Source organism: Sinocyclocheilus rhinocerous, unplaced genomic scaffold, assembly GCF_001515625.1.
Source record: "Sinocyclocheilus rhinocerous isolate Xijiao unplaced genomic scaffold, SAMN03320098_v1.1 scaffold932, whole genome shotgun sequence".
Taxonomy (NCBI): Eukaryota; Metazoa; Chordata; class Actinopteri; order Cypriniformes; family Cyprinidae; genus Sinocyclocheilus; species Sinocyclocheilus rhinocerous.
In genome coordinates this window covers 137,852-156,623 of record NW_015638991.1, presented here as the reverse complement: position 1 = coordinate 156,623, position 18,772 = coordinate 137,852, and the positions used below count along the sequence as shown (strand labels likewise).

The 18,772-nt window shown below is 37.0% G+C and overlaps 1 protein-coding gene across 1 annotated transcript in view; it reads left to right on the top strand.

The window, feature by feature from the left end:
- LOC107750888 (bromodomain adjacent to zinc finger domain protein 2A) overlaps positions 1-18,772 on the top strand; it is a 31,389-nt gene that overhangs the window by 9,956 nt on the left and 2,661 nt on the right. The window contains exons 10-26 of the mRNA XM_016566451.1: positions 692-1,075; positions 2,366-2,620; positions 3,088-3,302; positions 3,400-3,474; positions 4,988-5,159; positions 6,162-6,224; positions 6,923-7,067; positions 8,139-8,779; positions 9,225-9,435; positions 11,204-11,359; positions 11,448-11,610; positions 11,782-11,845; positions 14,348-14,634; positions 14,796-14,931; positions 17,265-17,411; positions 17,549-17,769; positions 18,057-18,200. Of these exons, the coding sequence (XP_016421937.1) occupies positions 692-1,075; positions 2,366-2,620; positions 3,088-3,302; positions 3,400-3,474; positions 4,988-5,159; positions 6,162-6,224; positions 6,923-7,067; positions 8,139-8,779; positions 9,225-9,435; positions 11,204-11,359; positions 11,448-11,610; positions 11,782-11,845; positions 14,348-14,634; positions 14,796-14,931; positions 17,265-17,411; positions 17,549-17,769; positions 18,057-18,200 (3,479 nt within the window). The remainder of the gene's footprint in view (positions 1-691; positions 1,076-2,365; positions 2,621-3,087; positions 3,303-3,399; positions 3,475-4,987; positions 5,160-6,161; positions 6,225-6,922; positions 7,068-8,138; positions 8,780-9,224; positions 9,436-11,203; positions 11,360-11,447; positions 11,611-11,781; positions 11,846-14,347; positions 14,635-14,795; positions 14,932-17,264; positions 17,412-17,548; positions 17,770-18,056; positions 18,201-18,772) is intronic.

Below are 18,772 nucleotides of genomic sequence, written 5' to 3'. Positions count from 1 at the left end.
AAATTTGAATAATGTTTTTCTTTAATGCTTTAAAAAAAATTTAATATTTAAATTTTAATTTAATATGAAAAACAATGGTTAAAAAAAACTAAAACAGCTAAAAATCCAGATGCAAGTTGCAATCCTATTTCTTATTTTAATTTGTTCTCTTAACAACTGTCTTTTTTTATTTAACAACCAGAGGTCTAATGATCTTGGACAATCTGGAATTTTAGCTGTATATTTTACATATAGACCTGGAAAAGTCATGAAATGTAATGCATTTTAATTTTTTATAAAGCTATATTTATATTACTGGTTAGAAATGGCTATTTATAAGTAAAAAATAATTTTAAAACCTGTAGTCACAAGCTATAAAAGTCATGTAAATTCATGTTATAAAAAGTGTAAACCATGAAGAACATTCAGTTATTGTAATTATGAAATTTCATTTTAAATTATAATTATTTTGTCATTATTTTTAACATTTTGCCACTCCTGGTTTCTGTAAATGAATAGTATATCAGAATAAAGGCCTTTAAATATCGTCTTTGACAAAGTGGATCTTTGAAGTAAAAAGTTGAGCTAAGTGGAAAAGTCATCAAAATGGTCTGAAGGTGTAAGAACCCCTGATATACACATAATTTTAATTTAATAGCTGTAAATCCCAGTGTTCTGAGCTCTGACTGTGTTTTCTGATGTGTTTGTGCAGCTGGAGAAAGCCAAAGAGCAGGAACAGGATAATGAAGACCAGTCTCAGACTCAGAGCCAGGCATCTGAAAGCCCTCTCTCAGCCGCAGAGGGACCCAAGAAGCCCGGCCGCAGGAAGAAGGTCACAGCACCACCTGCAGCAGAGGCGTTGGACCTGGAGAAGGCCAGTCCCATCAAGAAAGTGGCCCGGGCCCGCAGCAAAGCCAAGGCTCTGGCCAAAGCCCAGGCTCAAGCGGAGGCCGAAGCGCAGGCTGCACTGGCAGCAAAGAGGCAGGCGGAGCGGAGGGCGCAGGCTCGGAGACGAATGGAGGAGAGGAAGAGACAGCAGATCATCTTAGAGGAGATGAAGAAGCCTGCAGAGGACATGTGTCTCCCCGACCACACGGTGAGCCTGATGTGCTGAGGGATTCACACGGACTACACAAGTAGGGCGGTCACAAATCCTTGAATCGAGTACTCGATTTTCAAAAAATTGCATTTTGCCATGTCGAGTAACCGGCAATATACCAGAAGTGGCACATTTCATGGATGAAAATCTATGAAATGCATTATTAGACCATTTTCCAAGGCTGCATGATATGTTAAACCCATTTAAAAATCATAATAAAGCAAAATGCTATTGTGAATTCACAAACACTATGATTCAGTTAAATAAATATATGTGATGCAGGTTTAATATATGCACTTTTATTATTTACATGCGTGTAGTTTACATAAGTGCATCTCAGAGGAGCTCCGTTCACAGTAAATGCTGCTCCACACAAACTGTTTTCATTTATGTGTTGAGCGTCTTAAACTGTGACTGTAGCATTTCAAAGAATGCACGTCGTAAAGAAATGGCCAAATATTACAAATTTAGTGGACATTTGAATTAAATGTTGTTTAGTCAATATTAAACAAGGATTAGATCGTGCAGTAAAGTGTAAAAATAATCGTCAGGCCATTGGTGCCCTCTGCAGGCATTTGTTATAATGCGTAATGTAATGTTACATTGCCTCATTGCTATTATAGTATATGTATTTTAAGTAGAGGCTATTGTATTTTAAAGGCTATTGTTTGCTTAGGTCTGTTTTTATTACTACTAACAAAAATAATTATAATTGTCCGACTACTCGATTAATCGATAGAATAATCGTCTTGATTACTCGATTAAAAAAAAAATCGATAGTGACAGCCCTATACGGAAGTTTCCTCATTTGGCAAAGTTTACTTTAGAAGCCACTTTGATACCTTTTGTGAATTTGTTGGGTTAAGTTTTCCATTTGAAGTATCACCAAGCCAGTGTTATTCACAAAATCAGTAACTGCCATTGTTTAACACAGTGTCATAATAACCAGAGTAATATGATACATTTACAGAATCATGTGATTTGTCTTCCCACACTAAAAGAGATGTTGTTTGACACGATTCGCGTGTGCCTACAGCTGAAAAAAAAATAAAACATTTTCAAAGTATACTACATTTATTGGTGCTCAACTCTGCCACTCCACACCAGTTGACACACACCAATAATACATACTGTTGATAATACTTTCATTTGAGGGACTTATACTCGTCTACTACAGTTTTTTTTTTTCTGAGTGTGTCACTGAATGTTGGATAATTAAAGTGTGCTGTCTTATCTGGGATGGTTTATTCCATTACTCATTGAGTTGTCGTCTCTCTCCCTCTGTAGCCCCTCCCACAATTGACACGGATACCAGGACTGGTGCTTTCGGGTTTGGCCTTCTCCAATTGTTTAAGGGTGGTTGAGTTCCTGCATGGTTACGGAAAGATTCTGGGGCTCCAGGTGCCCAAGGATATTCCCAGCTTGAGCGCCCTGCAGGAAGGGCTCCTCGGCATGGAGAAGAGCCAAGGCGAGCTCCTGGATCTGCTCATTAAACTGGTGGAGGCCGCTCTGCACGATCCTGGACTGCCCTCATATTACCAGGTTTATCTTTTGAGTCATATCATTTAGGCCTGGGACAATAAATCAATCACAATGCATTCGGAAAATCTCAGAATCATTTCTCGATTCGCAATGCATTGATTTATTGTCCCAGCCCTAATATCAGTGAATTAAGTTGTTTTCTATTTATAACAGTGTCAAAAAAGTCTAAATCTCATCTGTTGCCGTCTAAAACAACTTTGAACTTGGACAGAAATTACTTAATAACTAAGTAATTACTTAATAACTAACCCTAACTAAAATAACTAAACATTAATGGAAAACAGCCTTAAAAACCAACAAGAAACCACACCCACAGCACATTAAACTTAAATATTTTGAAGTCTTATTATATGTTAACATTGAATATTCAGTGGGAAATAATGTAGGATGGGTTTCACCCTAAATTCAAGGCACGTGATTGGTCAGTGAGTTAATGAAGGTTGGTTTGTTTCTCTTTCCTTACTCAGTCTGTGAAGATCCTGGGGGAGAAGCTGGTGGATCTGGAGCTGAGCCACAGCACTGTGTCCGAGGTGCTGCGGATCTTTCTGGAAGCCCATGGCTTTGAGTTGGAGGTGTGTAACAGTCTGCGTACAAAGAGCTTCCAGACCCTCAAACCCGACGTCAAAGCCTCCATACTGGCCTTCCTGGTGGAGGAACTCAACGCCAGCAACATAATCACCAGGTCAGCAGGAATTCAAATCATATTATCATCATATTTGAAAAGAGTTTTGTAGATCCGCATATGTAAACGTCATTTTCCAACCGTTCTGTTTCTGCAGGGAGATTGATAACACGCTAGAGAATATGACAACCTACAGGAAAAACAAGTGGATTATAGAAGGCAAGCTACGCAAGTAAGACCCCTGCTTCTTATCCTGACAGCTTATGGTGTGAACCAGTCTGTTTGAGATCAAAATTTGGGCAACACTTTAGGTACTAGTTCTTACTATTAACTAGCTGATAATTAGCATGCATAAGCTGTTACTAGCATAAGCTGTTTATTAGTACTTATAAAGCATATATTAATGCCTTATTCTGCATGACCCTATTGTGTGTGTGTGTGTGTGTGTGTGTGTATACACACGGTATACATGCATAGCAATTGCTGAAATTAAATTAGTTTATTTTACATATATTTAAATTAAAAAATTTAACTTGATGATAAAATATAAATCTTTAAAATAGAGATTTATTTAGATGGCAGCTTCTTGATTGTGTAATTCCGATATAGAATTTCTCACAAATAAAGAAATTGTTAAAAATATGAATAAAAAGTGAACACTGTAACCGACATGCATTCAGGAAATTGGCAAGTCTTTGTGCAATGGGAGTCATATTTTATTCAAATAAAGACAAGGTAACACTTATTGCACTTATTTGACTTATTGCACATAGTGAATATGACATGAATACAACATAGCGGCAAACTTGATATAAAAGATTTAAAATTTGTCAAATTTAGGCCCCGTCCACACGGAGACGCGTTTAGCTGTATACGCATAAATTTTGTATCGTATAGGCGTTTCGTCCACACTGATCCGGCGTTTTGGGAGAGTGAAACCGATATTTCTTGAAACCGGGTCCCAGAGCGGATAAATCTGAAAACGCCGCCCTTGCGTTTTCGTGTGGACAGCGAATCCGTATATTTTCTGAAACGATGACGTCATCAGGCCACGTCTCGCCCCTAGTCAGACACAAAAACATGAACAAACACTGAACGATTGTCTTTTTATTAACTAACATTAACACAGATTAATACATGTATTGTTCCATGTTCGTTTGTATACCGCGCGCAAGGTTTATGCGCATAGTCCAAGTCTTCTTCTCCGTTTTTAGTGTATCTCTGTGGCAGAATTACAGCGCCACATGCTGGTCTGGCATGTATACTACAGCGTTTTGTGTCGGTTTCGTGGTTTCGTGTGGACGCAGATATTTCTTGAGACGAGGAGAAAAAAAAGATTGGATAGGGAAAGCTCTGGCTTCGTGTGGACGTAGCCTTAGCTGTGAGATTCTCTGAAATGTGTAGTTGTTGACATTTATTAGATACTGTCAAGATAAAAGTCGTTTCGACGTATTGGCTGAACAGAAAAAATTATTGGCTGATGCTGGTAATTAAAAAAAAAAAGAAAAAAAAAAGAGGCAAACTATCGGCCTTGACAATATATTGGATGATCACTAGATTTTACTCACAAAGATAATGGCTTGGATTATTTCTTTCTGAATCTAGTTACTCACATCAATGACTCAAAAGTACTGTGGTTCAGACACTAAAATAATCCTGCATGTGGGAGGAGGGTTTGGACCAGGTGTGAAGCAGCTCTTCTGTGACTGGCTTCGTCATTCTCATAAAAGTGTGTGTCTGAGCAGACTGAAGGCTGCGCTGATGCGTAAGACGGGCCGTCCGGAGGAGGAGCTGTGCTTCGAGGAGCGCCGGCGTAGTGCTCGTGGGGGAGTGGCCGAGGAGGAGAGCATCGAGGAGAGCTCCGTGCTGGAGAGAGGCAGCCGCCGAAAAGCCAAAGAGGAACCCAAACACACGGAGGTACAGGACCTCTGCCAAACCAGAGCTGCGCTTATGGAGCAGTATTTTATTATTTAGAGCAGTACATGTCAGTGGGTTAAAGCTATATTCACAGCCACATAGTCAAGCTATGTGCCATAGTCAAAATTGCTTCATAAAAGAGACACTGTGTACTGACAGCAGCTACTCTGAAGATGTGAAATGATGTAATTAATCAAGAACAGCCATCTACTAAAGATTTCCTGAGTGAGAGCTGTCAGTTCAGGGAAACGGGCTGTATCTCGACTTCCTTTGACCTCAAATGTGATTATGTGAGACTATCAAAAATGAGTCACTTCAGTTTCGGAGCTTAATTGATGGTTTCCCAAACTGGGATTCATGAGGGAACTGCAGGGGGTTCGTGAAGTAATGAAAAGCTTATAATTAATTGAATCATAATGAAAAAATTCAGATAAATATTAAAAAAATTCTGAATAAAACAGAAAAATATTGTTTATCTGAATGTCATGGTACCCTTAGCCAACACCAGAGACGCGAACATGAAAATGTGTTGCTAAATAATAAATGTCTGGTTACTTCAAGAATTTTAAAAAGGTTGTTCAAAGGGGTTTCCTGGTTTAACTGTTTTGTTACCTATGTGTTAATATTAGTGCTGTCAAACGATTAATCGCGATGAATCGCATCCAAAATAAGTTTTTGTTTACATATGTGTGTGTGTACTGTGTATATTTATTATATATATATAAAGACACACACATACAGCATATATTTTGAAAGTATTTACATTTATTTGCATGTATATATTTATATTCATATAAATTATATCATATATAAATATATTTAATATATAAACGTAAAATATTGTTCTTAAATATATACATGCATTTGTGTGTATTTATATATACATAATAAATATACACTGTACACAAACATATATTATGTAAACAAAAACTTTTATTTTGGATGCGATTAATCGTTTGGCAGCACTAGTAAATATTTTATGTTTGTTTTGTTTTCTCATAGATTGAGAGTCCCAATACCTGCAGTGTCGCTGAGCTGGAGCGTCAGATTGATAAACTGACCAAGGTAAAATATCTATATTTAATAACTGATGTAGGTATGGATCCACCAAAATCTCAGCTGATGAAAAGGACATTTTTGAGATTCAGAATTTTTTTTAATTAAATTTGATTAACACTGACACATGTATAATAACACTGTTTATTCTATACAGTTCGTCTATACTTGTTTGGAAATTATTTAGAGCATATATGTTATTGTGAAGTTACACCAAGTTGGTGTATTCACTTAAATATATTAATAATATTAGAACTGATTAGAATAGAATTGATAGTTACTCCAAAAAAGCTGATTTAAGATGAGGATTTGTGGGTTTAGTTCCAGTGAGTCCTGAAGTTTAGATTTTGGTTATGAATTTGATTTCATTGCATCACTAGTCAAAAGTTTGCACACACCTAATTATTTTTCATTGAAATGTCCACTGATTTTCCATTGTCCAGATAGTTAAAACCGTATTTATTTTTGTAAAGAAATGAATACATAACTATTTTTTGGCTGCTGGAATGATTAGTATTTCATCTTTTTTTTCTTCGGTTAAGGCACCAGTTAAGTCACATTTATTTACATGACACTTTATACAATACAGATTGCAAAGCAGCTTCAAAAGGTTTTTAGAATCATGTGAAACAAACTTCATTCATTTCAAACCTTTGTTAAATGTGAAGGCTGTTGGCCGAGTAACAATGTTTGCTTCTGTCTCACAGCGGCAAGTGTTTTTCCGCAAGAAGCTGCAGCAGTCGTCTCATTCTATGCGGGCGGTGTCTCTGGGGCAGGATCGCTACCGCCGCAGGTACTTGCTGCTGCCTTATATGGGATGTGTCCTCGTGGAGGGAGCAGAGGATATCCTGGGTGAGTGGAAACTCCCAGCATGCAGTTAGTCTGGTAGCTCGCACACTTTTGAGATTTAGGCCTTTACGATCCCCCTCAGAGTCTGTACATGACGTAATGTCACATAGACAATCAGGCTGTGGAGTCACAGATTAATCACGATTCTGTTCTCACTTTTTTTTTTTGGCTATTATACAATCATATGCAGGACAAAGCATTAAAGATAAGTGCCATTCAAACATTTGCGAGCATGGTGAATCTGATTTTGATTGCCTGAATCATAACCAGATTTGTGCCTAATGATTCCTACGTTTCATTTTTTTCTTGGTATTCTTGTTACTGCATGATTTGGGAAAGAAAAAAAAATCTAATAGTTTTTTTTTCTGCCTATTTTAATTGCAATAAAAAAAAATCCAGTTTTTCTGTACTTGTTTGTATGGCTGCATAAATTTTTTTTGTGATTTTATGTATTAATATGGCTATAAAATAATTAACAACAACAATAATAATTGTTATTTTTGTTATAGTAATAATAATAATAATAATAATAATAATTATTATTATTATTATTATTGTCATTAATAGTAGTATTACCAAATTAACTACATAAATTAAGAAACATTGCTATTGTAATATTTCCCTGTAAAATAAAATATGTAAGAAATTAAGAAAAATAGTAATTTTTATACAACAGTATTAATATATATATATTGTTCGTTCTTAATTTCTTAATTTTAAGACTTAATTGTGCAGCCCTACTTGTTACCAATCTTAATGTTTAAATTAAAATGCAATTTTTTAAAAATTGTTGGGCTGCACAAATTTTGTGAAATAATAATATTAATCGTAATAATAATAATAATAATAATTAGTAGCAGTAGTTGTCATAGTACTAAATAAAAATCAAAAAAATAAAACAAAAGAAATATGACTTGTAATATTTCACTGTCAAATAAAAAAAATTGTTACGACTGTAAAAGTAAAATATTTGTAAATTACAATACTTTATGGCTTTCTGATTTTCATCATGTGCGAATATTATTGTGCTGTCCTACTTGTTACCGATATTAATGACCAGTTGCTTGTGTTCAGCCTCAGATGAAGTGACCGTCAGCGATGAACCTGTGACTTATGTGAAGGTCATAACTCCAGTGAAGACTGAGGTTAAAGCTGAGCCTCCCCTCTCTCCGGCTTTCACTGCATCTCTCCCCTCTTCTCCTCGAGCGTCCCAGCTTTCCCCCACAGAGGCGGATCCTCTACCCGGCGAGGCCTCTCTGATGAGCAGCCCTCGAGGACGGGGTCGCCCGCGCAAGATCAAACCCGAAGTGGAGCTCCACCTGCGAACCGCCAAGAACCGGCGGCGCCGCCGTAGCAGCAGATCAGCAGCTGAGGATTCGACTCTCAACTCTCCTGTGCAGGATCCCACTCAGCCTGCTTTCCAGACGCCTCTCGAGCAGCCGCAGGACGCAGAGGCCGACAGCAGCGCGCCGATCGCAGCGTCTGGAGCCGGACAGGGCGAGGATAACAGCCAGCCGGAGGACAGCATGAGGGAGCAGGCAGAGAAAAGAGGCCAGTGGTTCAATCTGCTGCCCAAGGAGCCGTGCGACGAGACGTCGATCTCCCAGCCGTGCGAGAACACACCTGCGCCTGCTTCATCCCCCACTGAAGACACTCCAGCACCCCTCGATAGTAACCCGCTCGCTCCTCCTCCACTACAGCCTCCGACAGCACAGGTTCACCCTTTAAGAAGATGTGACCTTGGACCACAAAACCAGTCATAAGGGTCAATATTTTGAAATTGGATATTAATACTGATTTATGCCGAATATATAACGGGGGGGGTGGTGCAAAAGAAATCTAGCTTTAAAGTTGTCCAAATGAAGTTCTTAGCAATGCATATTACTAATTAAAAATTAAGTTTTTATATATTTACGGTAGGAAATTTACAAAATATCTTCATGGAACATGATCTTTACTTAATATCCTAATGATTTTTGGCATAAAAGAAAAATTTATAATTTTGACCCATACAATGTGCTGTTGGCTATTGCTACAAATATACCCGTGCTGCTTATGACTGGTTTTGTGCTCCAGGGTCACACATCAGAAAGTTTTTGAATATTCTGAATGCCGAATTTTTATCCTTCTGATCGCTACCCTCTTTGTTCCTAACCGCAGATGCAGACGGAAGCTGCTCCTCTTCCTCTTCCTAAGGTGTGCTCCACTCCGGCTCCCAGGGCCGGTAGGAGGCGCAGGAGAGGCAGTGGGCCGTCCCGAGCTCACGCTCGCTCCAGTGCGGCGAAGAGGCGTGGCAGACCTCCCTCCAATCTCTTCCAAGAGGTTGAACTGAAGTACTTCACTCAGCTGGTGGTGAAGCCTATTCCGTTAGGTGAGTGCTGTGATGTTACAGGACTTATGCTGGACTTGACAATTAGGGTGGAATATGTTTTTGGCCATCTTGCGTTCTTAGATTACTTCAGTTTTTCGAAGCCTTGTCAACTTGACCGGTTAGTTTTCTCTGAAATCCTGAGCCTAGGAATTGGATGGATGTTTATTATGTTTAGTTTAAATATGTCACCAAGCCAAGGCAACTTTATCGAACCCAGAGTTTCCCAAACTGTGGTTTGTGAACTCTTGGGAGTTTGTGAGGGAAGCTAATAATTTGTTATTTTAAGTTAATCTCATTAATTAAAAAAAATAAAAATAAAACACTTAACATGGTTAGATATTAAAATATTTATTAAAATAAATTAAATTATAAAAGATATTATTGTAAGTTAAAACTAAAACTATTTGGAAAAAAATATGCATATATATATTAGGGATGTGCATCTCATAACTGAGGCTGATGCGATATGCATCTTGATGCATAGCCAACAATACGATACATTAAACATACATATGAAGCAGCTACTGATGCGATGCACCCCTATTACGATGCAGTGTGATCCGATTTCGATTCAACACAATGCGATTCAAAGAAAAAAGATGCAATGAAAAAAATATGATGCTATGCAATTCAATATGGTACAGATAGTTCGCTTTTATTTCTTTGTAATTATTTGGTGGAAGATGCAGCTGTACCTCTGCCATGTTAATCTATATTCTATGTGACTCTCAGGACACGCCTCGGTCTCCGTAGTTTTGTGATACGTCATATTCATGTAGCAGCAGTGGAGAAGAGAGAATGCGCTTGAGAAACAGTTTAAAGAGGAAAAAACTAATCTTCATATAAAATACTGGTCACAAATTATTGGTCACTTTCTAAATAATAAAAGTATAGTGCATCTACTAATAATTCTATATAAATAAATCGTTTTTTACCAATGCAAATATGTAAGAAACAATGCTTTGTGACTTGTACTGGTACATGCAACTTGTATCCGATGCACACTTTTTTAAATCGATGCATCGCATTGTTAACTTTTATGCCGATGCGAATCGGTGAATCTTACCATTCATATATATTAGGTGAGAAACTCGAAACTTGTTTCAGCTGAAAAAAAAATATATATATATATAAAAACTATTATAAAAAATTTAGTAGTATAAAAACAATGCTGAATAATAATATCTAAATGATATATTATTAAAAAAAAATGCTTGCCCTAATCTTTAAAAATTCTGTAACATTTTTAAAGTAATTTTCTGTAAAAAATAAAATAAAATAAAATAATAAATAATAATAAATCATAGAATAATTATATTCTAATTCAATTATAAGTTTGATATGTTCATTTCAATTCAAATTACTGAACCGATTTATTTCTTCAAAATATTTCATAACCTTGAGTTCATAAGAATAAACTTTCATAAAATTTGAGTTCATTAGAAATAAACGGTCTGTTTAGGAAAAAACATAATGGCTTTATAATTCCTATATTCATAAGCTTCAGCAATGCCTTACAGATTTGAGCAGAATCAAATCCCATATGAAGAGTTTTATCTTAATGCTAAGCTTAGTGTTTTATTTGTGATGCTCTTCTGGTACAATGCAGAGAAAATATTTACTACATAATATTCATTACTTCATTTGCATATATAAATACTGTTTACGCACCAAGAAAACTGTTATTTGTGTATCTTGAATGACATCCTAAAGCTCTTGGTTTCCAGCAGAGCAGTGTTAATTGGCTTCATGTCTTTCTGTCCTACAGAAATGGTGAAGGGCTGGTGGTGGATCAAAGAACCGGAGGAGCTGACAGCCATTCTGAGCGCCCTCCATCCTCGAGGCATTCGTGAGAAAGTGCTCCACAAGCACCTCGCCAAACACATGGAGTATATGTCTGAGGTCTGCACGCGGCCCGTCAGCGGTGAGGAGCAGCAGCACATACAGAGGGACTGCAGGAGTTGGTGGACAGCAGCATGTTTATTGCGTTGTTTTCCATCGTTTCCTCCCAGATCCCATCTTCCAGATGACGGTGGAGGACGGCCATGCCCTGCTGGAGGTGTCTAAACAGGCGTGGAGTGAGCAGGAGAGAGTCCTGCAGTTAGACATCAATGTGCTCCAGTGCGTGGAAGATCTGGAGCAGAGGGTGGTCGGTGCAGACCTTCAATTCAAGGTAAAGAAAGCCTGTTAAGCAGATTCAAAAGCCACTTTTTCTTTTATTGAAGTAATCACTGTACTGTAAGGTCTTGCTCCATTTGTGACCACAGGGTGACACTGTTTGTGCTGTATGTACTGCACACAAGCACGCTCACTTCATCACCATGTCCACAATCTTTCTCTCCAGGTGGCCTTTCCCAATGCGGAGAGTGAAAGTGAGGCTAGTCAGGAATCATCAAGCTCTCAATTTCAGGTAGTGAAAACCACACACTCAAGTGCTCTGTTTTGAGACTATTAATCCTAATAAGTAGAGGAAACCGCTCATTGAGTTACTCATAATGAATGTGACACAACCTGATGAGTTGCTCAGAGTGCTTAAATTAAAGGTCCCATATTGTCAAAACTGAAATTTCCTGGCTTCTTTTCACGATAACTGAGGTCTAGGGGCTATTTAACTACCATATAAGTTTCAAAACAGTCAGTCCACAGTAAAATGCACACAGCCTGCATAAAGTAGCTGTGATTTTTCACGAACCATTGTGACTCCTGTAAAAAGTTGACGTCAGAACTACACAGTCACCGCCTTCAGTCACCACCCCGAGCACCGCCCACCGTCCCACTCTCCTTTTGCCAAACCCCCAGACAACATCGAGTCCATGCCATTGCTGAGCAACAACAACACGGAAACATGTCGAAAAGGTTAACTTTAACCACGAAACCAGATCGGCCGACCTGTAACGTTACACTCTCACTCAAAGGATGGACGATCTGACAGGATTGTTACTATGAGGTGGATCACATCTAACATGTATAGTAAACACAAACTCACCGTGTCTATCTAGTCATTGAAAAGATGTATATACATTTCAATTTCAGCAGGAAACTATTTTTACAGCTACATTATTGTTCCAGCCACAATTAATCACAACAATGTATATACAATTACAAATGATTATATATAAATCGTCAGAGTTTGTTGTTTTACACGCATGCACACAGACATTATTTCATACACGACATAGTCGTGAGATGCAAGCTCTCTCTCTATATATATATATATATATATATATATTTAATATTGTACTCATTATTTCGATATGCCTATATTCATAAGCTTCAGTAATGTTTTTTTTACAGATTTTACAGAGCAAAAACACATACCATATAAACAGAGTTTCAGTAAATTGTCAGCGTTGTGGTTTGTTCACGACTATGTCTGACATCAATTCCGGATTGCATTTCCCCTGGTTTTCTCTCTTCACTATACAGTCAATAAATTATTTCTAATATATTAAATAAAAAAAATTATACATAATAATAAAAATGTAATTAAATGCATTCAATAAATTATTACTTATGAGAAAAGAAATATATCTTAAACTAATGCGATAATGAAAATTTATGTATGCAAATTGTTAATATTTATTCTAACTAATAAATAGTTATAGTAATTAACATTTAAACCCGTGTTAATATATTTCATTATTTAATTTCATTATTCATTATTGCTGATTATTTAAACTCTTAAAAAGGGAATATTAGGGTAAAGGTGTATTATTTAATTATATTATTATTACAGTAATTATATAAAATTATTCAAACTGTTGTTTAATTATTAAAATCAAAAATGTTATCGACGTCTGGGGAAAATTTCATGTGAACAGCATCTTTAGAAATACATGGTGAGGTGTTCAATACTTATTTTACCCGCTGTATGTATGTGTGTGTATATAAATTCTCTCGCTTACTCTCTGTTCCGTATATTAGGGTTGTGACGGTGAGGACATTTTCCCACCGTTTAATCGACGTGTGACAACACCGGTAATACCGTTATTCGGCAATTTGGCGTCAAGCAGTTCTTTGTTTTTAGTTCGTTTGAGTTTTCCCTCTTTTCCTCACTTTCCTTCGCTTTTAAATAGCTTAGCTGGCGTCAATTGCTTGAATTCAATTCAAGCAACAACAAAATACAACATAGAACATAGAACTTTTATTAACAAAACTAATAAAAATACACAATGCTATATGCCTAATATAAACTAACAAATAACTTACACAAAGTTTAGGTATACAAAACTGAACATCAGTAAACACTGTGTAACCATATAAATAAGAAACATAAGTTTATTAGCAAAACAAATAAGAAAGCTTGGAGACATGGCATACTTGATGTAAAATAAAAAAAATACACAGTTTAAATAAAAATCAGCAAACACTGTGGAACCAAATAAATAAACTTCCAATATCACCTTAGATAAATTGCAGAAGTCAACAGGCTTTTCAAAATCCAACATATTTTTAAAACGGGCGCTTTTGCATGTCGTTTGGAAACTCTTCTGCCATCATCTTGTCTGTCTCACCTCAATCTTCTTGTCAGCTTCTCCTAACGTGATAAATGAAATCTGATCCGTGACGCGACTTTCGTTCGGCACGCTGCATTGAGCAGCCACATTCAGTTTTAATTGTAGTGTCTGTTCTCTAACTGAACTAAATAATTTTTATTACCATAAAAAATCAAAACAATGGTGGTGACTTAACCGGTGTTGTGGCTTCACACCGGTAAAACCGTCAACACCGTCTATCAGCAACCCTACTGAATATGTGTGTGTGAGTGTGAGTGTGAGAGAGAGAGAGAGAGAGAGAGAATAGAAGTATTATTATTTTATTTTTTAAGTAATTATGTTTTTGGTTTACCCTAGGTTACATCTGACATCAAAATTGTTGTAATATTCACTTTGGACTTTTGTCCTGGTTTCAGATGTATACCCCTCCCGAGGCGGACTCCACGCGGGATGACCTGCAGTATTACGAGCACGAGGTTGACCCCAAGGACGACTGGATAGTCAAGACCAAGAAGGAATGGTCCGACCTCCTGCGAGCTCCCAGCAACCCCCTGGACCTGGCCGTCCTCCGCTTGACTAATCTGGAGCGCAACATCGAGCGCCGTTATCTGAAGGAGCCACTGTGGACCCTGTCCGAGGTGGTGCGCTTGGCGCCTCTCACCCCTCCGCCCGGCGGGGAGGAGGTCCCACTAGATGCTGTGAGGTGGGTCAGAGTTAGGGTCTTTGGGTAATAAAGTGAAAAATTATCTCCAAAGCATCACTTTTCAAAATAATCATATTTTTCAACAAAGAATTGTTCCAAATTCTACAGTACATTATATGCACTCTAGAGCATATCAGTCATGTGTTTGTTTGTCTTTGTAGCTTGGAAAGTGAGATCACACCCAGGTTGAGGACGTGGCGGCAGGCCCTGGACCGCTGCCGCAATGCGTCTCAACTCTCTCTCTGTCTGCTGCAGCTGGAGAAAGCCATCGCCTGGGAAAGATCCGTCATCAAAGTGGTGAGAGCACACACACGTTCACTCCGCTTCAGAGCCTGTACCATTATTATATATTACACATAGGGCCAAAATGTATTTAAAATATATTTAAAATTAAAAAATTTAAATTTATATCACGATATATTTCTTAGTTTCGGTCAAAAAGTCGGTCACAATATTTAAAAAAAACTGCCAAGAACACCCACAAAAGATGTCTGTGCCTACAAACTTCTGAAAAATGAATTTGCCAAGTCTATGAAACCTCCTCCTATAAAACTATAACATTTTAGAAATAAAAACGGTACAATTAAATTAATGCTCACTTTTTATTTGTATTTAGCCTTCATATAAACAAAAAATGTGAAATCACTATCAAACAAACTCTCAAGGCCATTGCACACTGCGTCGACCGAAATTTTCACACTTTGAAAAATAAATACGACGTCACGTTGTGTCAATCACGTTTACACAATGCCTCCGAAATTTTCGTTCGTCATAAAAAAAAAAAACGGACCGGGTTCGATTTTCTGCGCTTTTGCATCCGTAGCAAGCATTTTGATAGGAAATGATGACAAATATGAAAAACGCATACGCAAAATTTCGGACTTAGTGTGCAAGGACCTTCAGACTCACCTTATTAATTTTAATAAATTTAACTTTAAACTATAACACAGGCTGATTATTTTTATAGATTGAAACAAAAGTGCTTCAGCCAGGATAAAGAATATTAAAAGTGCTCAGAGTTGCTGCAGAAAACAGAAAAAGCAACAACAAAAACATATGTTGCTGGAGAAGGGCTTATTGAAAATGCAAACTGATTCTCTGCCAGCAGGAGGCGCTTTGAGAGCAGCAGAACCAGCGGTTTCCCCGGTAACGGCTGTAAACAAAGGAGCACTGAGCTCATGAACGCTGATTTATCAGATAATGAAAATGACATGGAAACTTTTCTGAAGACAGTCAGTTCCCTTCAAAGATACATTCATATAAAACACCCGCACCGCGGTTTGATTTTGAAACGTGCAGCGCTCATGTTTATTCAACAAAGTCAAACTGTCCTAAAACCTTTTGGAAAATCTATTTGTGGCGTCAGTGTCGATATTGTGTCCGCCACAAATAAATCAATGTATGGGAAACACTGGTAATGTATATCGAAATATCGGAAATGTGTTTAAAAAGCATATCACCGTTATTGAAAAAAATGATATTGCGATATATATTGATATTGAATTATTGTCCAGCCCTAATTACACATAGTTTTGTTTATATACATACCTGACAGATATCATTAAAATAGGTGTCTTGAGAAACCACATCTTCTGTTTTCTGTCTTTCACTAAGTATGGTGGATGTTAGTGAAATGGCTATTGCATATGCATTGTTGTTCTCTAACCATAAATATGTTTATTTCAGTGTATGTTGAATGTGTTTTTAGGGCTCTATGAATTGTTAAATTTTTTTCTGTTGTAATTTTTCTGGATTCCATTTTTTCCCCTATTTTCATTTTTCTGGTCTCTGTTTTAATGGTTAAATAAAATTTTAGTAATCAAAAACCATGTCTAATTATTAAAATCATGAAACTTTTACAATTTAATAATAATTTATAAAAGTTGAACAAAAATGACATTTTTAGGGCTCTTTGAAATGTTTTATTTTTTCTCAAATTTTGTTTTATTTTTTACCAAATTCTGTTTTCCATTTTTGAATTTTTCCGAATTCCATTTTAATGGTTTAATTAAAATTTGAATGATCCAAAAGCATGTGTATTTAATTGAATTCATACAATTCAAACAATTACATTTTCTACACTAATAGGGCCCTTTGGATTTTTATTTGAGCTTTTTTTTCCCAGAAATTGTTGTTTATTTTAATTTGTCTGGTAATCAAATGAAGACATAAAACAATTTAATGTATCTTTTTATCTAATGAAACAAACCCTTTTTTGGGGGGCAAATGAAGTACTGGACAACAGAGGTTTACTGTTAGGATAAAAACAGTGATGAAAAATTGTGATTATTTTTAAAACAAGTTTTAATAATAATTTTATTTATTATTATTATTATAGAATTAAGACGTACATTTACTGTACAATAATATATTTGTTACAATTTCTTCAAGTGAAACCGAACTTTTATTTTGACGGGTTGCCGTGAAGACCTTTTAAGTTCTAATAGTTTTTCTCAAATGAAATAATAAAATGCTCGTGAAGGGACTTTCAGAGCAGCTCTGAAGATGATGTTCATGTGTTCATCATACATTGAGACAGACACTGAAAATTTGACAAATTCCATGATGTTATGTATTATCAAAATCATCGTGCTCTAGTTTTGTCTAAACGGGTGTTGGTGTGTCCACAGACGTGTCAGGTGTGCCGTAAGGGTGATGATGATGAGTACCTGCTCTTGTGTGACGGCTGTGATCGTGGCTGTCACATGTTCTGCCTGAGGCCAAAGGTCATGCAGGTGCCAGAAGGCGACTGGTTCTGTCCCACCTGCGTTGCCAAGGTAATGTGACCAAGATGTTTAACTATCTAGCTTCCGTTTTTGCCCCATCTCTTTCATATTAATGTTTGAATTGAATATTTTTCTTTGCCTGTATTTGCCTGTGTTTATAAGATAAACTAAGAAACAGAATTTTGCAGGAAAGCGGTGAATCTCCGAGATCGCAGCGCTCATCTCGGAAAAGATCAAAGGTGCAGAAAAAGCGTCTTGCAGAGGATAGTTCAGACGAGGATGATGGGTACAGACGAGGCATGACCACACGACAAAAAGACGCTGCAGCTTCCTCGAGTGGGACGAGCATCTCGCCCTCCAAACGCAGACGGATGGCCACACGAAACCAGCCTGACCTCACCTACTGCGAGTGAGTCTGCAGGCCTGTGGAAAACAGTACTTTCAAAATACAACAAGCTTTTATTAAGAGCTAATAGCTTTTATTATTAAATTTAGAATTGTTTTTTAAGTGGCACTTTATATGTTAGTGGGTTGCCTGGACGAAAAATAAACAGAAGTGATATATATATAACCATCTGTTGTCATGATTTGAAAATGCGTTTTGGTGCATCTCTGAGCCGAGTCTAAATGAATTCACTATGTGGAATAATGAGTGTGTGTCATGGAATAATTAGCGAGCTGTTTGATGTGCTGTAGGATCATTCTGATGGAAATGGAGGCTCACTCAGAAGCCTGGCCTTTCCTGGAGCCGGTCAATCCCCGCCTGGTGCCTGGCTACCGACGCATCATCAAAACCCCCATGGACTTCCTCACTATGAGGGAAAGACTTCTGCAGGGAGGGTAAGAGACGATGTGCCTGGATAAAGGCTGACCTCAATATTACAGCTGTGTTGAGTCATGAACTGTACCCAGAAATTGTGTTTAGTATAGTTTAGATTACATTTTTTATTTAATTTTAATACATTTTAATACATTTTTTTTATTTTATTCATATTTTTTAATTTAACTTATATTTTTAATATTATTTATTTTTACTAGAATTTGTTCATATAATTATAATTTATTTGATAACTATTATTCTTTTTTTTTTTCACAAGCATTTATAAGTTCTTAAATTATAAGTTAGACGTTTAAGTTCAATTTACCAGTAATTGGATTAGCCAATTCTGTAACTGTAACAATGGAAAAAATACATACATACATACATGTATGTACAAGATTAGCATAGATTTAGCATAGGTTGTATCCTTAGATGGTTAGAGAGTCAGACTTGTAACCCAAAGGTCACGGGTTCGAGTCTCCGGTCTGGCGGGGATTGTAGGTGGGGGGAGTGAATAACCAGCGCTCTCTTCCACCTTCAATACCACGACTGAGGTGAGACCCTTTATATATATATATATATATATAATTAC